Consider the following 15,706-nt stretch of genomic DNA (forward strand, 5'->3'; position numbering starts at 1 on the left):
GCATTCAAGTCACTAGTGTGAAGAAGAAGAGAACATGCAGCAGCTCTCTGAATGGGTCAAAGACTGTGGAGATATATAGGACATGATGTTGTATGATGCATCTCTTCAGGCATGGGTGTAAATGCAGTTATCTGTGATGTTCCCATTATCCAACCTGGCACCAGTAAATCATAACAGCTTGAAGGGAGTAAAAGCATCTACTGCTGCCATGGTAACTATTTTGGAGCACCATTGCTGAGGTCTTTAGTCATATATCTTAGGCATATTCTTACACTTCTTTAAGTTGTATTTAATACATCTTAAATTCTATAACCCTGGTTATCCCACTGTTAACCATGAATGTAACTACAGCCATCTCCACATGTCTACTCTTGGTGCTTTGTTATGTATTTCTTTGTTTTTAATCCAACCCAATGCCAGCCAAAGCTCCCTGCAGGATTTTTTTGAGAATTTGAAGAACTTCCCTTTAAGCTATGTCAACAGGAGTGTTTATTTCCACGTGGGTTGATGTAAACATCCCACGTCTGAATTGATTATTTCTCAAAAAAGCCTTTACTTCTCAGTGATAAAGAAAATAATTTCTTACCTGAAATCTCTGAATGCATCTGTTTCCCATCCTTGTGTTCTTCAAATGTAACTCCAATTTCAATTAAGTTCATCCCACGGACATGGCTGAAGCAAAAAACAAAGATGGGCGATCCAAATACAGAGTAAAACAAGCAAACCTAATACTTTCAAAACAAAAGCCAATAGACTTGAGAAAATTATTTGTAACAAAAAAAATATATGTATTTATATATCCACAAGAAACATGGGGACACGCGGAGCAATGAGACTCAAGGAACATGTATTCAACGATCACTCAGGACACAGGTGAAACCTGTGAGGTGCAATCACAGAGGAAGGGAACACACCAGGACAGGAAATAAAACTCAGTCACACTCCTGTTGATCAAGAACTACAAAATAAAATAGGAAACCCTAAAAACTCAGGAAACATGGTTAAACACACACACACACACACACACACACACACACACACACACACACACACACACACACACACACACACACACACACACAAACTAATAATTAAAATTGTAAAAAAATACAACAACCTATCAAAAAAAATGGGTCAATGCTGTTGGCCTTTTACTTTAAGCTTGAGTCCAACATACAGCCAGCATTGTTCTTGTCTCAGCTACCCATTTTTGAATATCCACATTTACTGCCTCTCTTCATCTTCCCTATAAAATATGATAAAAAAAAATTGTTCAAAAATATACCTTTATAATGATCAGTGATAACAGGTGGAGAAAACTGATAAGGAAAAAAAGTGTATTCCATTTGGAAGAAAGCATCAAGTCAGTAATTCAAGTGCAGAATTTAGCATCTCACTATCTGTAAATCCTGCATTTAGCTGTTGTCACTTTTCTTCATAGACTTAATAATTAACTTAACTTATTACTTAACTTAACTTATATTATTTAGTGTTTCACTCAACCAAACCCTTAAAAAACAACAAACCTCATTAAAAGGGGTTTCTTCAACTTATGCAACAATCCAGTGGAAAATTTCAGTTCTCATTTCTTACCTCATAGAAACATTGACAAAAGGAAAAGGTAAAACAGATAAAAGATCCTGGAGTCAATCGGACTCGATAAACACTTTCAACTAATCCATCCGTAAATGGCAACTACAAAAAAAAATTAAATCAACTTCATGCTCTTAGGTCAATATACTTTGAGCACAAACTAAACCCATCTTCCCATGTATCATTTGAGCAAAATAGATTTCTTATTTTGAAAGTTTTTTGAGCCTAATAAAGAAAACAAAAACCACTTGACTGATTTGTAACCGATAGACCACATACTCGCAAGGTTTGACACAATGCATCAGTTGATTTTTAAAGAAACAAGAAATTAGGGTTATAAAACCATGGGCTTACAGTATCAGAGGAAGTCCACTTGATGGCAGCAGACGGCTGCACCACCTCATGGGGGTAGTAGGAGAAGTAGGCCCAGTGACTCTTAGGAGATCAATCAATCAATCAATCTTTATTTATATAGCGCCAAATCATAACAAATGTTATTTCAAGACACTTTACAAAAACATTTACAGGTCTAGACCCGTAAATGTTAATAAAATTTTATTAGCAGAAACCCAACATCAAGACAAGATAAGGAGTCTTATCTTATCTTAATCCACCATGAGTACAGGACTTTGCAGCATTTAGCAAGTTACAATGGCAAGGAAAAACTTCCCTTTAATGGGCAGAAACCTCGGACAGAACCAGACTCATGTTAGACAGACATCTGTCTCGACTGTGTTGGGGTTAGAGAGAGACAGATAGAGGAGAGAGAGTGGGAGAGAGAGGGGGGTGGGAGAGAAAAAAGGAGGGGGGGGTAGGGATACACACACACGCACACAGACACACACACAGACACACATACACACACACACACACACACACACAGAAAGGGAGAGAGAGAGAAACAGACGCAGTCTGAAGTTTGGCGCTGTGGCGACAGTTAAGGTGAAACCAGCAGGCCAAATCCAAAGCTGTAGTAGCTGGTGTCGGACAGGAGCACAGCAGCAGGCCGTCTTCTTCACCGATCCCCAGGAACCTACAAGACAAACTCAGACCCTCCCAGAGAGGTGTATGGTCAGTAACTATAACAGGACAGTAAGACTAGAAGTTAGACTGACAGAAAAAGAGGGAAACAGGAGCCCTGTGTGTCAGTTCCCCCCAGCAGTCTAAACCTATAGCAGCATAACTAAGAGCTGGTTCAGATCTGATCCAGCTCTAACTGTAAGCTTTATCAAAAAGGAAAGTTTTAAGTCTACTCTTAAAGGTTGAGACCGTGTCTGCTCCCCGGACCTCAACCGGTAAGTTATTCCAAAGAAGAGGAGCCTGATAACTAAAGGCTCGACCTCCCATACTACTTTTAGAGACCCTAGGTACAACGAGCAGACCAGCATGTTGAGAACGCAAAGACCTAGACGGATTATACGGAACGATCAAGTCTTTAAGATACGATGGCCCGATGCCATTAAGTGCTTTGTAAGTCAAAAGAAGAATTTTAAACTCTATCCTAGATTTTATAGGTAACCAGTGTAGAGACGCTAACACTGGAGAGATGTGCTCTCTCCTCCCAGTCCAAGTCAGTACCCGAGCGGCAGCATTCTGAACCAGCTGAAGAGTCCTAATAGACTTATTAGGACAGCCGGATAAAAGAGAGTTACAGTAGTCCAGCCTAGAAGAAACGAAAGCATGGACCAGTTTCTCAGCGTCGCTCCGAGACAAGATGTGTCTAATTCTCTTGATATTGCGAAGATGAAAAAATGCCGTCCTTGAGACCTGTTGGATGTGAGAGTTAAAGGACAGGTCCTGATCCAAAAGAACTCCCAGGTTCCTGACAGTGGTGCTGGAAGCCAAGCTGATGTCGTCAGAGGCGGCGATGTTGTTCAAGAAAGCTTCTCTGAGATGTTTAGGTCCAAGAACAATGACTTCAGTCTTCTCTGAGTTCAGCAGTAAGAAGTTTCTGCTCATCCAGGACCTTACGTCTTTGAGGCATGCTTCAAGTTTAGATAAGCGGTTGGTTTCTTCAGGCTTCATTGACAAGTAAAGCTGAGTGTCATCTGCATAGCAGTGAAAGTTTATGGAGTGTTTCCTCAATATAGTGCCGAGAGGAAGCATATACAAGATGAAAAGAATCGGTCCGAGCACTGAACCTTGAGGAACTCCATATTGCACCCTGGTGTGAGAAGAAGAGACGTTGTTCACATGAACAAACTGATGTCGATCCGAAAGATACGATCGAAGCCAGGCTAAAGCGGTTCCTGAGATACCAAGAAGACTCTCTAATCTCCTCAGAAGAATGCAATGATCAATAGTGTCGAAAGCGGCACTAAGATCAAGCAAGACAAGCACAGAAAGAAGACCACTGTCCGAAGCCAAAAGTAGATCGTTGGTTACTTTCAGCAGCGCAGTCTCAGTGCTGTGGTGAGCTCTGAACCCAGACTGAAAGACCTCAAAAAGACTGTTGCTATGAAGAAAATCACAGAGCTGACTCGCAACAACTTTCTCCAAGATCTTAGAAACGAAAGAGAGGTTAGATATCGGTCTGTAGTTGACAAAAGAGCCTGAATCAAGTGTAGGCTTTTTAAGAAGAGGCTTAATAACAGCAACTTTAAAAAGTTGGGGCACGTAGCCCGACAGTAAAGACGCATTAATCATCCTTAGTAAAGAAGATCCGACAAAGGGAAAGACTTCCTTTAACAGCCAAGCTGGGATGGGATCCAGAAGACAAGTTGATGGTTTGGCTGAAGTGACAGTTGAATCCAGCTCTGACAGGTCCACAGGCGAGAATTAGTCCAGGAGTATATTAGCTCTAAGCGACGTTTCCGCAAATTCGCCATCGATCGAAGGTTCTATCACGGTTGCATGTAACACGCTACTAATTTTATCTCTAATTTTTAATATCTTATTGATAAAAAATACACACAGCATTTAAAGCCCTGATTTAAATGTCTCTTAAGGGTTTCACTGCAGCTATGTACAAACATTCTTTAAGTTGTATATTAAATTTTCCTCTTTGATTTTGGTGAATCATTGCACTTTTTGTGCATTTGATCTCACAAGAGCTGTAAACAGATGCTATTTAAAACCAGGGTGCTCCTGTCTCATCATAAATTAATATGATTGAGAGTACTGGACCAATCTGATACATGGACAAAGTTATTTTGATCCACTTAAATGACAAATAAGCTAGAGCTGTATTGTGAGCTTTTAGACACTTAATACCATTCGATGACATCAAGCTTCACTTTCCATTTTAAAACCACAACGAGGGATATAAAATGCAACACTGCCTCTGTGTGGTGCTGAGGGTTAATTACTCAAAATGTGACGCTGAGCATCTTGGGAATTTAATGAGTTTTGAATGAAGACTTTACTTTCAACACACACGCGCGCGGGCACGAGAATACTTGTTTAATTCAAACAAAGGCAACACAACTAGCAAAACTAGATCTTATGTCAGAGATCTTTTTTTTCTTTTAATGAAACATCATCAATGACATACAGACTAAGTGTTCCAGGGAAGATTGTAAAACACTTACGTAAACTCCATAACAGCTACTAATGGCAAATGGCTCTGAGGGAGAAATAATTGGCCTTCAAATTCACTCAGAGATTCCCAAACTCTGCCACACAGATGCTCCCTGACTTAACTCCTGGCTGGTCTTGGTACTTTTGTCTTACCAGCATTTAACAGTACCAGCATTCTTGAAACCCATTAGCAGTTGTGAACTATCATCCTCTGGCGATGCTAAGGTACTTCCCTCCGGGAATGGGAAAGCCAGTTTCTCAGTAATAGTGATGAAGCCAATGCCAAGTGTTAGGCTATTCCCAGTGAAGACTTCTTCTAATGTTGTCTGTATCCACCTCTCCATTTCTGCATCTCCCTCTATCCAGCCCCAACACAGTCAAATGACTGTTTAACATGAGTGTGGTTCTGTTTGAAGTTTCTGCCATTAAACAGAAGTTTGTTCTTAACTTGCTAAATTCAGCAAAATGCTCTGCCCATGGTAGTTTGGGATGACATAAGGCTAAGTTTTGGCTGTATGATGGGGTCTCATGACCCAGTATCTTTTATCTTGATGCTGGGTCTTCGTTGATAATGTAACATAAGAGAACATCCTAGACCTGTTTTTTATTTTATTTTATTTTTTTTATAAGGAGCCTTTGAGATAACATTCGTAGTGAATTGGGGCAACATGAACACAGATTGATTGTTGATTGAATTAGAGTATGACATTTCCAACAGCACATTAATGCTGTCATTTTTTGTTCATTGCATCCCCCAGCATAATGCCCATATCCCTGTTTCACTTAAGTTTCAGTTCAGCAGCACTTTTGCTTCTCTTCCCCAAAACCAAGTAACTGTCTTTTGTGTTGTTGTTTATTTCTAGAAATAAAATCGATTGAAATACAAGTGGATTCAATTCTTAAACCTAGTCATTGAAAAAAAAGTGGGGTTTCCCCCAGACAAACACGAAACAGTTTAATTTGCATAGTACCAGTTGCAGTCTCCCCCAAGACTGAAAAATTATATCAAATGAGGAAAAAAAAAAAAGAGAAAGAAGGCAAACTAAGGGGAAATGTTTTAACTTCAAGTAGTTTCTTTTAGTCTTTCACATGTAGGGTGAGCACATCTCACAGTTGTAAAATGGTTTTAGATGATACCAGCATAAGAGGTAAAGTAATTGGTCAGGAATGTAGCTTGAATGGTATTTATATTTTTAGCCTGTCTGAAATTGTAACATTCATGAATAGATGAACATGAGAAATGTAATATTATATAGCCTCCTAGTAAAGACAGTGCATATTGTATACACAAACCAAACCAATAAATAACAGCCAAACATCCCTTTGGAAATATTTAACACGAGATTCATTTGAACAGCAGAGATGTGATTATTAAAATTATGCGGTCGGCTTGGGCAATGAGACCCAGTTTGACATATTTTCAAGATAACCAAGAATACCGAGCAGCGTCCTCAATATAAGTTATGAAGAGTGAGAGGAGAACGCGTGGGTTTGACTGGTAGACATGCTGTGGCTGGGCCACGATCACTGGTCCAAACCACGTGGTGCTTATAAACAGCTGCATGGGACACAAGGACGCTTTGTACTGAGCATACAACACATGTGAGCGAAACACTTAGAAAAGGCGACCACTTCCATTTGATTCAGTAATTTACTTGAATTACGTGCCAACAGCCCTGTTTTATCTGTTTCTTTAATGGTTTAAAAAATTGTCGTCATGCTCTTTCAGTTGAAAGTAAAAAGCATACATAAAACAAATTAGCAAATTTGCGGGGCATCTAACCATGTGAACGTGATTCAGTCCATTTTCTTTTTTAATCGACATTAAAAGTTAACAAAACACTTTTGTGTTGTACAGTGGTAAAATTTGACGTCACCTGTCCATGTAGGCGATGCGTGGGCACGAGGCAAATATCCCTACTTGTGATTGGTGAAGTCTACCGTGTGGGCGGGGTGACGCGAACGCGCAGAGCAGGAGAGTAACGAGCGCGGCTACAGCTTATCTGTCTTTCCTGTCCAATGTCCCATCGTGCAGGCTGAGCCACGTGTGTGTACGAGCTATTTCATTTCTTTAAACGTCCATTCTTTGTGTTTCATAGAAACACAAAACGGCACCATGGTGAAGTTAGCAAAGGTAAGACCAAGTAGTAATGTGGGATTTGCTGTTCTAAGCGTATGCATTTGTTTTAGAAAGGTGTGTTTACGCATGAGGCCTTTCCGAAGTAGTTGCTGCGTTTGTGTTAAAAACGGAACTGATGTAGGTCCGGGACGTCCGTGCTTGTTTCGAGGCCGACCTCTGTGGTACAAAAATCGTCCCTTAATTTGTCACGGTAATTTTTTTTTGTAAATAAGACGTTTAATGAATATTTGGCGACATTTTTCTCCAATGGGATCGGCCATGTTTGTTGCTTGATGTTGGTTCTGTGGCCTGCTAACGCTAACCGACTACTCAAGATGGCATACATGCGCGTTCTCGATTTTTAGCAAGGATTTTAGAGATGCGGGGACGACATACCGGATTAAACATGTGACATGAGCTTTCGTACTATAGCTAATATTTAATACAGACTTGCGCGAAAAGCTGAAATGCAAACGTACACGAGCGTGTCGTTGCATGGTTAGCATTGACGCTCTAATTGTCAGTCAACGACAACTTCTAAAGCTAAACTGTATGTTCCCCTAGTCTCTGGCACACCGTGGTCGTGTTGCACTGGTTTAAATAGCAGTGTTTATATATATATATTTTGGGTTTTAAGGGTTTTTATCATGTTTTCTTCTAAGCAAGCGTCTGCCGTCGGTACAATTAGCCATCATGCTAACATCCCTACCTCCTGAGCTCCACGTGGGTAGTGCGCTTGCTCTGAGTGACACACGAGGTGGAAGCGAAACGGTGTAGGTATCATTAACACGGATACACACCACTAGTAAAGTCGTGTCCACCTCGTGAAAAGTATTTATACAGTGATAAAATTATAACTTTCGGGAACTCGCGGTTTTAACCTTAATTACCCCGTGGTGGGGTGCCCCCCTTACGAAACATGCTGAAGTGACATCCCCGGAGAATGAGTTTCATCAGTTTTAAATGTGTATAAATGTGTTTTTTTTAAATATTTTATCGATAACCGTTCTTTTTCTACTTCAAAGGCAGCGAATAAGTCGGCTACTCAGAAAAAGAAAGCCCCCCCAACTAAAGAAGTTGAGGAGGAATCTAGCGAAGAAGAAAGCAGTGATGAGGAAGAAGAGGTACAGTATAGTATTTTAATCTCAATCTTGGTGTTCTTAAATTATTTGAAGAGTTTAATTAATTCATTTTTTTTTTAGACTCCTACCCCTAAAGTGGTGAAGAAAGCCACACCAGCAAAAGCCACACCGATCAAGAATGGCGCAGCTGCTAAAAAAGCAGAAAGTGAAGATGATGAGGATGAAGATGATTCTGGTGAGTTATCAACTTTTAAATTCGAATTATTAAATAAAAGAGCAGTCAATTCACTGTACGATTTACATAGTGTCATTTTACAACCTCATTGAAGGATAAAATGAACCCATACTTGCTAAATTTGTAATGTCCAGCAAAAAGGGGAAAACTTTGGGTTGACTTTTAAGTATTGGAACAAGCTTATGTTGAGATTTGTCTTGATTAAAATTTGTACTGGTGAAGCAAATTGGCTGTAAATGAATCATCAATTTTTTGATAACTTGAGTAACTCACGGTAAGGTAATGTCATCAACACTTTGAAACAAAGAAAATTTGGGGGAAAGGGGGGTGTCAATAAAATCACCACTTAATCTTGTTGCTGTAGTTGCCACCTCATGATACAGAACATAAGAGGTTGATATTGAAGTACAAAGTGAGGTGCAGTGATTTTAGATTCTGTGCATAAAGGGCAAGGGTAATATGTCTGCATATTAAGAATAGCAAACATACTGATTTTGGGGATTAAAATCTGGGTCTTGGATTATCTGTAGTGGGAAAATCTGCAGGTGTCACCTAGGTAACGCTGGCCTGAGGTCAGAAAAGCATTATAGCTCCTCTCTGAGTTAGGCAACACATAGAATCTCCCTCCTAACACCAGATCATTGCTGTTATTTCAATAAACACCTCAACATGTTGATTCTGATGAACCTGAGATGGAGTTTTAATCAAAAAGCAAAATGGGGATACAAATTGATTTCAACAAATTTGACATATGGTAGTACTAATAACTTATTAGCATTAGACCGGGCTTCCTTTATTGTGTAATTATAAAATCCTGTTTTTAAAAATCCATCTACAGAGGAGGAGTCTGAAGAGGAAGCCCCACCACCTAAAAAGACCCCCGTTAAAGCAACACCCGCTAAAGCCGCAGCCAAGGCAACCCCCGCCAAAGCTGAGGAATCAGATGATGATGACGATGATGAAGATGATGGTAAGATCAGTCTGTCTTTGCTTACAGTTTAAGATAAGCGACAAGCATGTTTTCTTTGTATATTTATAAACTGATTTGTTTCCTTGCTACTTTTAATGACCTGTATGTACACAACACAAATCCTCCATTTCTTGGCATACTTGAGGTTGTTTAGTACTCTAGTGTGTAATGTACGGAGGAAGATTAAATGCAATGCTATGTCTTCGGTGCTGGTGTGTTTTCATGTCTGCCAGTTCTATCCTCAATCGCTGTCACATTTTTGCTTCGTTGAATTTTACGGTTTTCTTTCAAAGTCTATTTAAATGTACTTTAGAATTTCTACGGTTTCTCTTTGAAATTCATAAATACGTCACTTTATTCAGACGAGTCAGAAGAAGAGGCTCCCCCTCCCAAGAAAGCAGCCAAGGCCCCAGCCAAGGCTGCACCTGCAGAAGAGTCCTCTGATGAGGAAGATGACGACGAAGATGAGTCAGAAGAAGAGGCCCCTCCTCCCAAAAAGGCTGCTAAACCAGCTGCCAAACCAGCTGCAAAGGCTGCCAAAGAAGAGTCTGAAGATGAGGAAGATGACGACGATGAAGATGGTAAGTCTAATCTTTGTACTATCCTGAATTTTTGCCTTTGTTTTTGTTGATACTTAGTCATAAGCTGCCATCTGTGATGATGATCAACAAGGGACTTAATACTGATTGTATGATGTCACCTTTATTTTTGATCTGATGAAGATGAGTGGGAGCTCTTGAGTAGGCGTTTGGTCGTGTGTCACAGAGACTGAAATTTTTACTTTTGTGCTTTGTAGACTCAGAGGAAGAGATGGACACAACTCCTGCCCCAGCAAAGGCAAAGAAAGCAGGCATGGTAAAGGCAAAGGAAGAGTCTGAAGAGGAGGAGGATGATGACGACGAAGATGATGAAGATGACGAGGAGGAAGGTGAGCAAAGAAACTGCAATTCAGCAACAGATTACATGGCAGGCTCAGTTATTTAACTCATATCTTGACAAAAACACATCTCAGGTTCATCTTTGGATCTTTCTAGTAAATGCAAACAGAAAAAAAGAGAAAAGGCTCCCTGAGCTTTTGTATGACTTGCGTTACCAGAAATATCAATCAGTACACAAATGAAAAGTTGCTGCATGAAAAATGTATGAAAATAAGATACATTCCCCTCAGATAAAAGCCAGAGATCATGGTATTTGACTTTTCATACTCCAGGTAACAATGTAATTTGACTTTTGTTGACTGTTATTAAAACAACTAAAACCTGTCTCTACAGATGCCCCAGTGACTCCTGGAAAGAGGAAGGCAGAGACCAAAAAGGACACGCCTCCTGCCAAGAAGGCAAAGTCAGAAGGGGAAGGTAAGAATTTTAACCTTTAACATGAAGTTAATTTTAGTTTGTTCTTATGATGATCAACAAGGGACTTAATACTGATGTGTGATGTCACCTTATATTCCTCTGAATAGATCTGAAACTATAATTACAGCACACTGTTTTATAAAAACAACTAACCCTTTGTGGAAATGTGTCCCTTTCATCAGGGTTCTGTTTGTACATTGGAAATTTGAACTCCAATAAAGATTTTGAAGAAATCAAGGGATCTCTACGAAAATTCTTCACCAAGAACGACCTCGAAGTCGTCGATGTTCGGCTGGGTGGATCCAAGTATGTATTAGAAATAAGAATGAGGAAATACTTGAGTTGCTCAGTTGTACCATTTAATCTGTGCCGGGAAAAGTATCATGAAGTACTTTTGTCCTCCCAGTACCTAAACCAAATACACTCGCATAATGTCTGATTTCATTCTCTCATTTTAAATTACTCTAAAATGAATACTGAAAATTCTTGTCTCTTTACTTTCCTCAACAGGAAGTTTGGTTATGTGGACTTTGCATCTGAGGAGGACTTGCAGAAAGCCCTGGAGCTCAACGGCAAGAAGATCATGGGTCAGGAGGTGAAGTTAGACAAAGCTCGCAGCAAGGACAGCTCACAGGAGAACAAGAAAGGTAAACGCTGCTTCCTACAGGGTTTTTCTGGAGGTGTAGTAGATTTTTTTGTCATTGTTTTTAAAGCTTTTACAAGGGGTCTAGATGCAAGCATGAACACTGACTTTTCTCCCATTAAGCACTTATGGTCAATTAATACTTCTCACACCCTCCATTTCTTGGCATACTTGAGGTTGTTTAGTACTCTAGTGTGTAATGTACGGAGGAAGATTAAATGCAGTGCTATGTCTTCGGTGCCAGTGTGTTTTCATGTCTGCTGGTTCTATCCTCAATCGCTGCCACAGTCTTTTCATTTTGAGGCTTTTGAAAAGACAAAAGATGCATGTCACAAAGTTCATCCTGATACCTTTGCTTACATTGACCTTTGTCCCACAGAGAGAGATGCACGGACACTGTTCGTTAAAAACCTGCCCTTCTCTGCAACTGCTGATGACCTCAGAGAAGTCTTTGAAGATGCTGTGGATGTCAGATTACCTCAAGGCCAGAATGGTTCAAACAGAGGGTAAGAATATGCAAGAACAAACTTGGCCACTGCATGTTTGGTTCACATAACACTATTTGGAAGATTATGCAAGTCACACGATTAAATAAGGTCTTCCGTTTTTTAGCACAGGAGTACATCTGGCTTTCTTCTTCCTTTGTCTTAAGCTGCCCTGCACCATTTGATTTGCTTTGCTGTAAGGGTAATGCATTTTTTTCTTTCCACAGAATTGCCTACATTGAATTCAAATCTGAGGCTGAGGCAGAGAAGATGCTGGAGGAGGCTCAGGGAGCTGACGTGCAGGGGAGGTCCATCATGGTCGACTTCGTTGGAGAGAAGAGCCAGAAAGGAGCAAAGATTGCAGGTAAGCTCTTTTTATATAATTCTAATCTAGAAATCCTTCATCTGTGAACTGTAAAGGTTTCACAAAAGTTAAACGTGTCTGAATGAGGGGATGAAAAACAGCTTAATCCTTTTATTCTCTCTAAGGTCCAGGTGTTGGAGCAGCGTGTAAAACACTGGTAGTGAATAACCTGGCCTTCAGTGCCTCAGAAGAAGTCTTACAATCAACATTTGAAAAGGCCGTCTCTATAAGGATCCCACAGAGAGATGGCAGGCCCAAAGGGTAAATATCAGTTCACATTTTTCCAGTCAGTGTTTTCGTCTTACAAAGTGCTTCACCTTCTCATGAGCTCCTCTTAATCCTGACAGTGATTCTGCATGGATTCGCACGAGAAGCAGAGCAAATGTTTCACAGTTAGAACAGGCTTGCTCACACTGTCATGGGCACTGCCGATGTCTGCTGTGCAACAGACAAAACATGTTTTTAAAAGTGTTGAATGTTAGTTACAAATGCTTGACCTTTTCTCCCTGTGATAGATTTCTTCAACTATCGAGTATGTCCTGTCCTAATAGTATGCTTCTGTCCTTAGTTTTGCTTTCTTAGAGTTTGAGAGCACAGATGACGCTAAAGAGGCATTGGAGAACCTCAACAACACAGAAATTGAGGGAAGGTCAATCCGACTGGAGTACAGCCAGAACAGTGGCGGCAGAGACGGAGGCAGAGGAAACTCAGGTAGGCCCTCATGCCAGCCCACAACAGACCAACCTGGTCTTTGTTTGGAAAACTGCCTTTAGTATCTCTGTAATGGAGGCTCTCGTGAGAGGATGTTAGTCTGAGCATGGCCAGATGTGATGAAAACTTGATCTCCTGACATTCTGTGAGGAATCCATGATAGTCAAGTCCTGATCTGTCCACTGCATCAGAATCATGTTTGGATTGTTTACCCAGATAATTGATTTCGGTGAGATCAAAAGCTTAAGTGTTAATAATCACTTCTCTTCGCTTCCAGGTCCAACAAAAACCCTCTTTGTCAAAGGTCTCTCCGAGGACACAACGGATCACACTCTTAAGGAAGCATTTGAGGGCGCCTCAGCAGCTAGAATAGTAACGGATAGAGAAACTGGTTCATCTAAAGGGTAAGGCTTTGTGAATCATTTGAAATCCTACTGATTGTTTTCCTTTTGACATTTCCTGAGTTCATATCAGTACAGTACACTTTCAGTTAAACAGAATCCCCCTTAAGTGGTATTTTTTATGTTTAATGCAAACACAATCAACACAAGTTTAGTCTAACTGAAACTTTAAACAGATTAATCCTTTTGTTGCTATTTATTTAAACTTGTCTGTATGCTGTAGCTGCAGGACACATCACTGTTCATCTAGATCTAAAACCTATTCAGTTTTTGTCTTTTAATTAATACCTTCTTTCCATCGTCCCCTATAGCTTTGGTTTTGTGGACTTCGACAACGAGGACGACTGCAAGGCAGCAAAAGAAGCCATGGAGGATGGTGAGATTGATGGCTGCAAAGTCACTTTGGACTACGCCAAGCCCAAGGGCGAAGGCGGCTTCCGTGGAGGTCGAGGCGGCGGCGGTGGATTTGGCGGTGGATTTGGCGGTCGTGGTGGTGGCAGAGGAGGCCGAGGTGGATTCGGCGGCTTTGGCGGTCGTGGTGGCGGAGGCCGAGGAGGTGGAAGGGGAGGTCCTCGTGGAGGTGGACGTGGTCGCGGCGGCTTTGGAGGTAAAGGAACCTGTTCGGAGGCTCAACATAATGTCCTCTTTGCTGCTTCTAAGTTTTGTAGATGAAAAAAATGCCATAGCTTTTAATTTTTTAAACAATCACTGGATCCTGTTCATCTTTCGTGGCGTGAAGACTAAGTCTCCTTTTTAATTTCAGGTGGAAGAGGTGGTGGTGGATTCGGCGCCAAACCCCAGGGGAAGAAGATCAAGTTTGATGACTAAATCTTAGTCTATTTTACTTTTCAAATGGACTCTGGTTTCATCACTTTTCAGAGCTTTTGGACATTCCAGAAAGCGTCATTGATATATATTTAACTGTTAATGGGCATTTTAGCCCTTAATTTAGACCCTTGAAATCTCTCCCAACCTCCTGTGCCGAACTGGTACTTCTGTCCCTCTCAGCTCAAGTGCTATATGTTGGCACTGAATGTCCCTAAATACAGACCTGTACCCATTTCCCTCATTAGCTCATGTGTTTTTTCTGAAGGAGTAAAATGGAAAGGGTCTGGCAAACAAGTTTGCTGTGAAAAAATCTGCTCGTCTTTGTCAGATACATTGTGTAAATTTAAACAGTTTGTATGATTTTCATTTTACCTTTTGTAAAAAAGATACACTTGTATCCATATGTTTTTGTTTTTATTTTGTTTGTCATTTAGTTTGCTTTAGGTGCCAAGTTTTACTGTAATGTGCAAAGCATATTTTGATAGAAGATTTGAGTCAGTGCTCCAGAGTTGGATGTCAAGAAAATGGCAAAGTTGTTCTGTCATGTTTGTTTGATGGGGCACAGTCAGTGTCTGAGTCACAGAGGATAAGATACCTCTTGTCTATGTAACATAAAATATTTGTAGTGCATTGACTAATTTTGTCCCATCTGAAAACCCCAAGATTTTCACGTTGCAAAATAAAATCTTGTAGGTGGTGATTTTTAAATGTCTGTCCTCATTGCACAAATGTCGGGCTGAATTATTGATCAGGTATCAGCAGGAGGCCTCAGGCTTCAAATATGCTAGACGACAGAACTGCTACCATTGAATTTTTTTTATCTGTCAGACATAGATCATTTTGGGAAATTTTCTTTTTACCTAACTGAATGCCAAGTAAATTTAATCCTTTATGGAACTTATTTGAACTTACTCTCGAGCAAGGAGGCTGTAATTTATGTATTTAAACTTGAGGGTGTCTGCCATATCCAGCCTACTTGAGTGTTTATTTTGAAACCTATTTTTCTAATATCTGTATTAGAGGAAACCACTAGTATTTTCTTGTATAACATAGAGGGAAATTTTCTCCTGCTTTCAATGAATTCATGAAAATTCAGCATTGATTTTTACCTACAAAGGTGGTATGACTGTTCTGTTGTGGGCTTTACCTGTTTCAATTCTGCAAAGTAGAAGTGAGTAGCAAAACCTGATTGAGGCATTCACATATGATTCCAAAAGACAAACGGTCACAAAACAATAATTTAAACTTTATATCTTTTTAGAAATGAACAACTACCTTTGAGATCTGTATTAACTCTGACTGCACAAAGTAACCAGATTCACTAATGTCAGCACTTAATTCAGTGTAAATGTAACTGTTGGTACTGAATTACTAGTTACTCAACACAGTAGGTTGCGATAA

The 15,706-nt window shown here is 40.2% G+C and overlaps 2 protein-coding genes and 3 non-coding genes across 5 annotated transcripts in view; 4 read left to right on the forward strand and 1 right to left on the reverse strand.

Annotated features, from left to right (window-relative positions):
- The window catches only part of alpi.1 (alkaline phosphatase, intestinal, tandem duplicate 1), a 127,380-nt gene extending 126,635 nt beyond the window's left edge, over nt 1-745 (reverse strand). Inside the window, exon 1 of the mRNA XM_074668303.1 lies at nt 587-745. Coding sequence (XP_074524404.1) covers nt 587-659 — 73 coding nt within the window. The 5' untranslated portion in view covers nt 660-745. The remainder of the gene's footprint in view (nt 1-586) is intronic.
- A 6,338-nt stretch (nt 746-7,083) lies between these two features.
- On the forward strand, nt 7,084-15,013 carry ncl (nucleolin). The gene is made up of 16 exons (XM_074668543.1): nt 7,084-7,246; nt 8,257-8,355; nt 8,434-8,548; nt 9,387-9,518; nt 9,881-10,099; nt 10,315-10,446; nt 10,790-10,873; nt 11,056-11,179; nt 11,384-11,520; nt 11,896-12,022; nt 12,229-12,365; nt 12,491-12,626; nt 12,934-13,076; nt 13,354-13,480; nt 13,789-14,084; nt 14,241-15,013. Exons 1-16 carry the CDS (start codon nt 7,229-7,231, stop codon nt 14,303-14,305), a joined length of 2,091 nt encoding a protein of 696 aa, XP_074524644.1. The 5' UTR covers nt 7,084-7,228; the 3' UTR covers nt 14,306-15,013.
- Nucleotides 9,640-9,777, forward strand: LOC141789701 (small nucleolar RNA SNORA57). The gene has a single exon (XR_012598232.1). It is a non-coding gene; the product is annotated as a small nucleolar RNA SNORA57 (small nucleolar RNA).
- LOC141789699 (small nucleolar RNA SNORD82) lies at nt 10,913-10,983 on the forward strand. The gene has a single exon (XR_012598230.1). It is a non-coding gene; the product is annotated as a small nucleolar RNA SNORD82 (small nucleolar RNA).
- LOC141789700 (small nucleolar RNA SNORA57) lies at nt 11,669-11,806 on the forward strand. The gene has a single exon (XR_012598231.1). It is a non-coding gene; the product is annotated as a small nucleolar RNA SNORA57 (small nucleolar RNA).
- Nucleotides 15,014-15,706: the final 693 nt, after the last annotated feature.

This window comes from Halichoeres trimaculatus, unplaced genomic scaffold (genome assembly GCF_033239565.1).
Source record: "Halichoeres trimaculatus isolate MK-OKI-2021-1 unplaced genomic scaffold, fHalTri1.1 fHalTri1_scaffold_4, whole genome shotgun sequence".
Lineage (NCBI taxonomy): Eukaryota > Metazoa > Chordata > Actinopteri > Labriformes > Labridae > Halichoeres > Halichoeres trimaculatus.